The sequence below is a fragment of the Malurus melanocephalus genome, unplaced genomic scaffold (assembly GCF_030028575.1).
Source record: "Malurus melanocephalus ecotype Western Australia unplaced genomic scaffold, MMel_1.1 scaffold_362, whole genome shotgun sequence".
Lineage (NCBI taxonomy): Eukaryota > Metazoa > Chordata > Aves > Passeriformes > Maluridae > Malurus > Malurus melanocephalus.
Genome location: NW_026623594.1, coordinates 519,276 through 528,774, shown reverse-complemented (window position 1 = coordinate 528,774; position 9,499 = coordinate 519,276). Strand labels below are relative to the sequence as shown.

At 60.7% G+C, this 9,499-nt stretch overlaps 2 protein-coding genes across 2 annotated transcripts; both read right to left on the bottom strand.

Moving 5' to 3' along the window:
• Positions 1-225: 225 nt before the first annotated feature.
• LMAN2 (lectin, mannose binding 2) lies at positions 226-4,002 on the bottom strand. Its single transcript, XM_057378526.1, has 8 exons — positions 3,829-4,002; positions 3,630-3,748; positions 3,432-3,549; positions 3,100-3,179; positions 1,833-1,994; positions 1,368-1,482; positions 853-972; positions 226-712 (listed from the first exon to the last, which is right to left on the bottom strand). The coding sequence occupies exons 1-8, from the start codon at positions 3,968-3,970 to the stop codon at positions 552-554; spliced, it is 1,017 nt and encodes a 338-aa protein (XP_057234509.1). The 5' UTR covers positions 3,971-4,002; the 3' UTR covers positions 226-551.
• Positions 4,003-5,671: 1,669 nt separating this feature from the next.
• Positions 5,672-7,928, bottom strand: LOC130580800 (ADP-ribosylation factor-like protein 3). The gene is given in 8 exon segments (XM_057378541.1): positions 5,672-5,719; positions 5,797-5,982; positions 6,673-6,723; positions 6,828-6,944; positions 7,034-7,200; positions 7,496-7,529; positions 7,760-7,825; positions 7,827-7,928. Coding segments are annotated over 8 exon segments (771 nt in total).
• Positions 7,929-9,499: the final 1,571 nt, after the last annotated feature.

The window sequence follows — 9,499 nt, the reverse complement described above, 5'->3', positions numbered from 1 at the left end:
GCGGGGACATCCCCCCCATCGCCATCCCCCGGACACCGCGGGGACACCCCAACAAATCCCGTGGAGATGCCGGAGAACGCAGACCCCCCCTTTGGGATGTTCCCCGGACTGCCTCCCTGAAACCCCCATCAAGCTGGGACCCCCCCAGCTCTTTCAGCCCATCCTCCCTCCCAGCAGAGCCCCCCTTCTCTCCCCCCAAACAAGAGCCAGAGCCACGGGTGGTGTCAGTCCTTTAATGCCCCACTCGCAGCCCCCTCCCCACAGCCCCTCACRTTCACACCTGCCCCAGGCAGCACAGCAAGTCCCAGCAAGGTGGGGGGAGCGCTGGAAAAACCGGGGAGCAACCTCCAGGCTCCCACACCACGGCTCTGGGGGCCCCGCGGGCATCACCCCTCTCAGTCCAACCCGCAGGAGGCCAAGGGCCGGGCAGGAGTTACAGCCAAACAGACAGGTAAGAAAATACTTCTGGTATTTCTCAGAAACAGCATTTAGAAACCACAGTTTTTTACAGCTCCCCATAAAAAAAGATGGGTTTGGGCACAGGTGCTCCGCTAGTAGAAACGCTTGTTGCGCTCCTGGCGTTTCTGGAAGACCACGGCTCCCACCACAGCGCAGACAATGATGCCCAGCAGTGCACAGAGCAGCAGCAGGAACACCTTCCAGCCCGTCAGTGGCCCGCTCCGGAAATTCCCCGTYGGGTCATCCACGTTGTCTGCAAGGGAAAGAACAGCTCAAAACAACCCCACTTTGGCTCCTGGGGAGTCCCACAGCGTGTCACAGCTCTGATGCTTTCCAGAGTCCAGCCCTGATATCCCAATGCCCCATGAAGGTTTCTAAAGATCACAGGTTCACCTTTGGGGGATTTGAGGAGGCTGACGCTCGGCTCGATCTTGGTCCAGTCAACGGTGTCATCTTCTACAGGGTGCTCCACCATGAGCTGGAACAGCTTCATTGAGATAATGTCGTGATTGTCTGGGGAACAACCATGAGCACCAAAKGCCGTGAGTTCTGAGATGTCCACACACTCAGAGCACCCCTCAGACCCTGCWCTGCCAGGCCCAATCTACTTCCCTCTCAAGCCACCCTTGTGCCCAGGTATCAAACTGTAATCCAAGACATTCCATAGGTCTCCAATGCCTCCTTCTCCTGGTCACAGGTCCCTACCCAGCACGCTCTCAAGAGCCCGGTGAACAATTCAGGGAAAGGAAGCCACAGAAACTATCCAGTGCATCCATAGTGCAGTCACARAATCACTGAATTTCTAGGGTTGGAAGTGACCTCTGGAGATCCAACCCCCATACCAAGGCAGGGTCACCTAATCCAGGCCCCAATCACCACGTGTTCCCCTGAGCAAAGCCCCCTCTCACCAGACAGATCTCCMGTGCCAGCAGAAGCACCAAAGAAGTACCCGGTTGGCAGCTGCACCCCGGCAATGTCGATGCAGTTCTTCCATTCATTCTTGTCTTCCACATCTGTCATCACCTGCAAAACCAGGAGAGGGTCACACCAGGAATGTGCAGAACCATGGGACAAGCCAGGCTGGAAGGGACARCAATGGGTCACCTGGTCCAACCTCCCTGCTCAAGCAGGGCCATCCYRGATCACAYAGATTGTGTCTGGATGATCATTAACATCTCCAGTGAGGGAGACTCCACACCCTCTCCAGGCAATCACCTTGGGCACACCACYCTCCTGCCTGCCTGCACCTCTTTAGGAGCTGGAGGTGCTGGAGAGGCAGCAGCTGAGCCTGGAAAACCATCTCCACCTCACTCCCTGTGCAGGTACAGCCAGCCCTGCCCCACCTGACCTGCAGGACCCCCTCCAGGTCTCACCGTGAGCCGGCCCCGGGAGTAGCGCACGGCCAGGAAGGTGTCRTGGTTCTGGTTGCGCAGGTCAGCGGAGCACCCGGCCAGCTCTGTCCAGCGCCCGTCCTTGCTGTGGTCATAGGTCAGGGAGCCGTTGTTGACCATGGCCGAGATGTAGGGGAACACACGCTGTGGGGCACAGACAGGAGCTGCAGGRGCTGCAGGGGCTCCTGGGGGCACAGCCAGAGCCTCTGTGCCCACAGCAGGAGCAGGGTGGGAGCACAGSACCATGACACCAYGGCTGCTTCTCCACACAAAGCTGCTTCTGAACTCAGCCAGAGCTGCCTAAAGCAGAGCTTCCCRTTCTGGCCTCCCATTTCAAGCCMCCCCATCCTGTGGTTCTGTGAATAAACCCACCCTGTRCTGCAGGGTCAGAGCAGAGACAGCCCCAAGCTTGCAGAGGGGCTGGATAAAAATCCCAGAAYCATTTAGGCTGGAAAAGACTGAGATCATTCAGTCGAACCTGTGACCAATCCCCACCTTGTCAACTAGCCCTGACTGCCGAGTCCACTCATTCCTTGAACACAAGAAATGTAAGAACAGAGCCCGTAATGGACCAAAATCTCACATAAGCAACAATACCACGTGGAAGGTTTTGTGATCAGTAGATTGAGGCCAACTGGAGGCAGGAATTCACCTCCCATGAGCATCAAAACAAAGGGAGATGGGTCATTTCCAGGTGCTTTATGACTGAAGTATCATGCTTTAAATACAGTACAGACCTYAAAGCACAGTCCTGTTTTCTGACTGTGCTGTAACAAGATCCACAAACACGGAACAGGACAGAAGAAAAAGATCCCCGGCCCTCACAGGACTGATCTGTACTGTGGCCATGGGGAATTCTGGGGCAAAAAAAAGAAAAGCCCAGGAGTTTCTTTCAGACACACCCGGCATGCGAAGAGAAAATAAGAGCAGAAATATCATGGAATGAGAATCCAAAGCACATAAGTCAGGGAATGACACTCAGAATGAGCATTATCAGGTGGTGCTGGGTTTCTAYCAGCTCTGTGCCTGCTCTCCTGCACAAAGAAAATGCCTTGGAAACATCAAGAAGGAGCAAGGAGCTTCTTATCTCCATCAATGCACGCAAACTCTTCCCTTTACCAACTCCCAGGAAAGGGGGAGCTGACCATGCTTAAGCAAGGAGAAATTTTTCCTTGGATTGGGTGAGAAGCACCYGGAGCAGGGATGAAACAGCCTGCTGGGCACTGCACAAGCTCCCTGCACCACTCACCTCCGTTGCCTCATCATTGGGRTAGGTATCAAGGAAAATAGCCAGTCCATGAAAGTTGTCCTTGCTGCCAAAGACAGGACCTGGAACAGGGCAAGGCAGAAGAGAGAGGATGAGACAGAAGGGGGTCAGAATTAGTGCTCCGAGAGTTTTGAGCTGCACAAGCTGTTCACTGCCAAGCAGGTGGCTGAGAGCACCKGCTGCCCGGGCAGAAGAGACAGGACACGTCACCCCAGTCTAGTGAAACCAGACGGGGAGCTCWGAGGCTCTGTCTGGCCAGCTGCCTTCCAGGACAGGGCACGTGTGCTGCCAACCAGCCGGTSCCCAGCACTGACCTGGCATCAGGCGTTCCTGCGTGTACCACAGCGCCAGCCCGTCCCCGTGCAGGTTCTTCTTGCCGGCTCCGTGGATCTTGAAGTGGACGTGGAGCTCCCAGTCCTTGAGGAAGCAGGGCTGTGGGAGAAACCCCAGCGGCGTCAGGGCAAGAGGCAGCAGGGCCGCCCCAAGCCCCCCGTGTCCCCCCGGGCTCTCACCACGCGGTTCCAGATGGAGCCCTCCCGACTGCGCTCGTCGGGCGTCAGGCGGACGTACTGGCTGGTGACCATGGTGCTGCCCTGGAAATCCCACAGCGGCATCGCGGCGGAGCCCGCGCCTGCAASGAGTGGAACAGAGTGCGGATCAGCCCGGGCCGCTCGCGGGGCGCCCCGCGCGTCCCGCCGGCCCCGCKCTCACCCTGGTACGGCTTCATCAGCGAGTGCTCCCGCTTCARGTGCTCGCTGTTGCCATCCGTGAGCTCGGCGGGCACCGGGCGCGGCCCGGCCAGGGCCAACAGCAGCACGGCCGCCGCCACCAGCCTGCCCGCACCCGCCGCCATGCTCCGCTTCCGCCTTCCGGCGCTCCGCCCCCGGCCCGGCCTCGCAACTGCAACAACCAATCAGAAATCCGCATTCACCATGATCCCGCCCCTGTGGGTGAGTGACACCATTGCCCGCCTATTGCAGAGGAGAAAGGCGGGGGCCAGCAAGGCGCGCGTCTCCCATTGGGCGGCGGGAAGCGGGAAGAGGGGGCCGAACAGCCTACCAGCGTGTGCTGCACGTGCGCGGCAGGGCGGGGCATGCCGGGAGATGTAGTCCGCCCTCACGTGCGCGGCTCGTGCCGCCCGCGGGACACGTGACCCGCACCGACAGGTCCCGGGAACGGGATCGGGAACGGGAATGGGATCGGGAATGGGAACGGGAATTAGATCGGGAACGGGAACGGGAATGGGGCCGGGATCGGGAACGGGAATGGGAATGGGAACGGGAACGGGAATGGGAACGGGAATGGGGCCGGGATCAGGAACGGGAATGGGAATGGGAACGGGAACGGGAATGGGGCCGGGAACGGGAATGGGAATGGGGCCGGGATCGGGAACGGGAATGGGAATGGGAACGGGAACGGGAAAAAGGATCGGGAACGGGAACAGGATCGGGAATGGGAAGGGGAACGGGAACGGGAACGGGATCGGGAACGGGATCATGAATGGGAACGGGAACAGGAACAGGATCGGGAACGGGATCGGGAATGGGAATGGGAACGGGATTGGGAACAGGAAGGGCAACGGGATCGGGAATGGGAACGGGATTGGGAATGGGGCCAGGATCGGGAATGGGAACAGGATCAGGAACGGGAACGRGAATAGGAACGGGATCGGGATYRGCCTGAGGAAGAAYGGCSCCRGGCACAGCCCCMCRKRAAGGACTGGCCGAGACAGCGTGGAGGTCACAGCAGCTTTATTGAGGGTTGCAGGGCAGCCCCTGCCCCGTTCCCAGGTCTGCCCCATCCATCCCCCATGGCAGCGGTGGTGGCCAGGGAGCAGCATCTCCCACCCCTCCGGATGGGCCCCTCCAGCCCCGGCTGAGGTGCGCTGGGGGACARCGGGGTACAGACAGGTGTCTGTGGGGTTCAGGGACCCCTCGGCGTGTCCCCTCAGCAGCACAGAGCAGCCCCTGCTGGCACCGGGCCAGGGAACTGCTCCGTTGGTGACTGCTCCTCTCTTCGTGCGTGTCCCAAGTCCTGTCCGCCCGTGGGGACTCCTCTGGCCAGGGAGAGATGCTGAACGGAGGCTTTCCCGAGCCCGATGCCACGGCTGGGCCAGCACCGGTCCCATTCTGCAGGGCACAGGGGGACACACAGCCCTTGGCTGGCCGGGGTGTAGCCAGCGCTATGTTGGGGTGCCCACTGTGCCCTGGGCAGCGTGTGGGTCACAGCAGGCCCCGTGGGGTGACAGCAGCGTGGATGGACAGGTTCTCTTGTAGGAGGTGTGCGAGCCCTCAGTACGATGGGAGGTGGAGATGTGGTTCTCTCCAACAGCATGGGGGCTGCAGGGAAGTCAGGGGGTGCGAGGAGCCCRTGGAAGCCCTGGAGGCAGGGGGAGGGGAAGCCAACTGATCAGGGGAGGACTGGGTGGGAAAATCATGGGAACATGGCAGCGTGAGGCTCAGGGCCCAGCTGAGGCTCGGGGGGAGCTGAGGATCGGGGGGTTGGCCATGGTGGAGGGACCTGCAGCTCAGTCCCGTCTGGCACTTTGCAGCTCTCACTTCTTCCTGTTCATGATCTGGCTGGAAATCCAGTTCATCCCATCCTGGAGGGAACACAGATGTGAGCACAGGCCCTTGGGTTCTCTCTCAGCCCTGCAGAGCCTGTGGCTCCCATCTCTACCTGCACTCCTTCCCCAGACAGGGCCGAGCAGGCCTGGATCTGCCACTCGCGGTCCCGGTACGTGTGGAGGCTCAGCCCTTCGGCGATTTCGGCCGCGGGTGCTGCGGTCACCAGGTCCTGCTTGTTGGCAAACACCAGCAGTGGCACCCCTGTGAGGGACTCGTCCTCTGTCAGCTCTGCCAGCTCCTGCCAAGAGAGAATCTTCTCCCAGGGCTGCTGTCCTCCTGTATGGAGCTGCCCTGGGTGGGTTGGACACCTCAGCCCTGCCAGTGCCTCATCCCTTCCCTCTGGTGCCCATTGCAGATACGGAACCTGTGAGATTGTGGTGTCCCAAAGGAGGGATATGCTCTCCTGAAGCTCCATCAGCCCAGGAGCCACATGCTGGGCTACCTGAGGGTTGAAGCCCTCCCAGCACCAAGAGCCTGGGCAAAGGGCAGCTGCAGGAGGCTCCTGCCAGTCCCCAGCTTGTCTGGCACACCCACACCGCCGTCTGGTGCCAGAACAGCCGGGGCTGGCACTCATCTCGCCTTCCCCTCTCAGAGCTTCATTCCCAGGGTTTGCAGCTGAATTTGCTGCTCATAATCCTTTGTTTGGCTGTATCACTACCCTGGTGCTGGGGGAGGCTGGAGATTGAGGGGTCACTTTGAGCAGGGACTGTCACCCCTGTGCTGGGTACCCTGGGAACATCCCGGCTCAGAGCGAGCTGCTGGGCCATGGAGTGGGGTGTCTCTGCCTGCTGAGACTCTGCTCTTGAGCCTTCCCACAGAGCTCTGCCCCACAGTTAAGAGAAGCTTCACTTCCCACTCATCCTCAAAGAGCCGGTGACAGAWCYRAGCCCCAGGACCCCRCAACCACCCCTCACTGGACCCCTCRTACCTGCCCTGTCTCCTCRAAACGCTTCTGGTCAGCRCTGTCAATGACATAAATCTGCCGTGGGGACAAAAGGGACAGTCAGGAGCTCTTTCTTGCCCAGCTGCACAGTTTTCTGTGGGGATACTGCACACACAGGGCTGGGGTGCTGCCCCGCTCACCAGCAGGTCTGTGCTGCCCAGATACTTCTTCCAGTAGGGGCGGATGGAGCGCTGCCCCCCGATATCCCAAACATTCAGCTTCAAACCGTGCGATTGGACGCTCTTGATGTTGAATCCCTGTGCGGGGRCACAAACCACAGCGTCACCCGAGGGATGGGTGGGACCTGCCCCCTCTCCTGCCACCCGTGGCCCCCAGCAGCACCTACCTGTGTGGGGGTGATGGTGCTGACCTCCTCGGAYGCCAGGCGCTTCAGCAGCGTCGTCTTGCCCGCGTTGTCCAGCCCCAGCAGGACGATGCGGAGCTCCTGCTCCGGCGATCCCTTCAGCCTCTGGATGACGGAGAGCAGCCCCTGGGGGCGGGGGGTGCTAGGGGGAGCCCTGTGGGGTGCTAGGGGAGCCCTGTGGGGTGCTAGGAGAGCTCTGTGGGGTGCTAGGGGAGCCCTGTGGGGTGCTAGGAGAGGCCTGTGGGGTGCTAGGAGAGCTCTGTGGGGTGCTAGGAGAGCCCTGTGGGGTGCTAGGGGAGCCCTGTGGGGTGCTAGGGGAGCTCTGTGGGGTGCTAGGAGAGCTCTGTGGGGTGCTAGGGGAGCTCTGTGGGGTGCTAGGGGAGCCCTGTGGGGTGCTAGGGGAGCTCTATGGGGTGCTAGGGGAGCTCTGTGGGGTGCTAGGGGAGCTCTGTGGGGTGCTGGCTCGCTGCAGAGCACCCTTCTTTGGGCACACTGTTGGCCTTGGGTACCCTGTGTCCGTGGCCTGAGCGAGCACCAGGGCCCGGGGTGGTTTGGGGTTCAGGCTCGGGGTGGCCCCACAGCAGATGTGCCCAGCCCCAGTTCCTCTCCTCCCGGCTGTGCTGTCCCAGCCTGGGCKCTCTGGGGGGACGTGCCCCTGCTCTGCCAGCCCTCCCTGGAGCAGGTGGGATGTCACCAGACCCCACTCACCTTCTGCACATCACCCATGGTCTGGGAGTCGCTCCGGCCCGCGGCACCGCCTGGGGAGCTGCCGGGGGCTCGTCCCCGGGGCCCGCCGGCGGCTGCGTGACTGGCACGCTCCCCGTCCCCGGGGGAGGAAGAGGATTACGGGCTCCGGAATTAGCTGCTGTTCCTCCATTTACCCACAGCATTAAATAATGCCCTCGGCAAATCCCCCMGCCAGCTGTCGCCCCGCCGTCGCCTACCCCCGGGATAAACCGTGTCCCCCCGGGCTGGGGCACTGGGGCACAGRGCATCCCTCTCCCCACGGGGCAGGGGTCCCACGGGGCTGGGAGGATGCCGTGCYCAGGCACAGGGGTGACACAGCCTCCCACACTGGGATGCCACACGTTGAGGCAACGCCAGCATCCACGAGCTGCCCCTCGCGGGGTGGCAGGAGAAATTGCTGAGCCTGCTTGAGGCCACGTCAGCGACTGCCACAGCTCCCCACTGCTGCCCAAGGGAAACCACCGGGYCCTGGAGGAGGTCAGGGGCTGGGCTGGCAGCAGCTGGAGCTCGGGGATGGCACAGAACAGCAGTCTGGAGGGGCTCAAGCACCTTCCCCAGCAGCCCGCTCCCAGCCCAGGTGGGGTGAGAGGCTCATYTGTTCTCCGTTTGGATTAAGTGCATTAATGGAGCGATGTCTTTGATTCCTGCATGCTGCAGTTCGGTCCTCGGATCAGGTTTCCCAGCAGAGAGGTTATCCTTGCGGTGAGGACCGTGAGTCACGCACTCTTGGAGAGACATTTTTATTTATAACTCCCRTTGCAAAGCCAAGCCAAACAACACAGCCACACTCCGACAAAGGGAAGGGGAGCAGCATAATCACCCCTCATCCCCCTGCTGCTCCATGCAGGGGCAGGGGGCAGCCAGAGGGGCCACCCTCCACTCCCCCCTGCCCAGAGACCCTGCCAGGGCTGCAGCTGCTCGTGCTGCTCTGCTTTTGTGCCTGCTCATGGTGGGAAAGCTTCATTTTTCTCTGCATAGATCTGCACCCAGCCTAATGTTAGGGTTCTGCTTTTGATAGGTTAATCACCCACCTTACGTCCCCGTTATTAGCATTTCCTTGAGCGGGTTGCCATGGTGYTCTGCGGTTTATCCTGTGCTGTTAGTTACTGAGGTTTCCTAACAAATATCCTAAAATATCCTCCACTGGTTTGTGGTTGCTGATCAACATGGAACCCCGACCTTAGGAGATGGGCAAAACTGCTTAGGCATCAGTTTGGTGGCTCCAAGCTGCACGTCCACTGCTCCTCTCTGCCAGCTTCTTCTGGCACACACAGCACAGGCAGCTGTCCCCAAATGCTGCCCCAGACCCTCTGTGACCAGGGCAAGTGGCACCAGGCTGGTGGCAGGGTGTGCTGGGCCTGTTCATGTCCCCCTGCCCCTCCACCCCCCTTCTCTGGGGAGCTGTGGTGGCCGGGTGGGAGGGTGACAACGGGGTGGTGACCCCAAGGCAGCACAGGCCGTGCCGGGAATGACGGCTGGGATGGGTATGGGAGCAGGGATGCAGATGGGGATGTGGTCACGGATTTTGATGTGGATGGAAACAGGGACAGGGATGGGGTTTGGGATCGGGATGGGAACAGGGATGCAGATGGGGATGCGGTCACGGATGTGGATGCAGATGGAGATGGGGATGGGGATGGGAAATGAGTGGGATGGGGATGGAACAGGGATGCAGATGGAGATGGAATAACGGATGTGGAT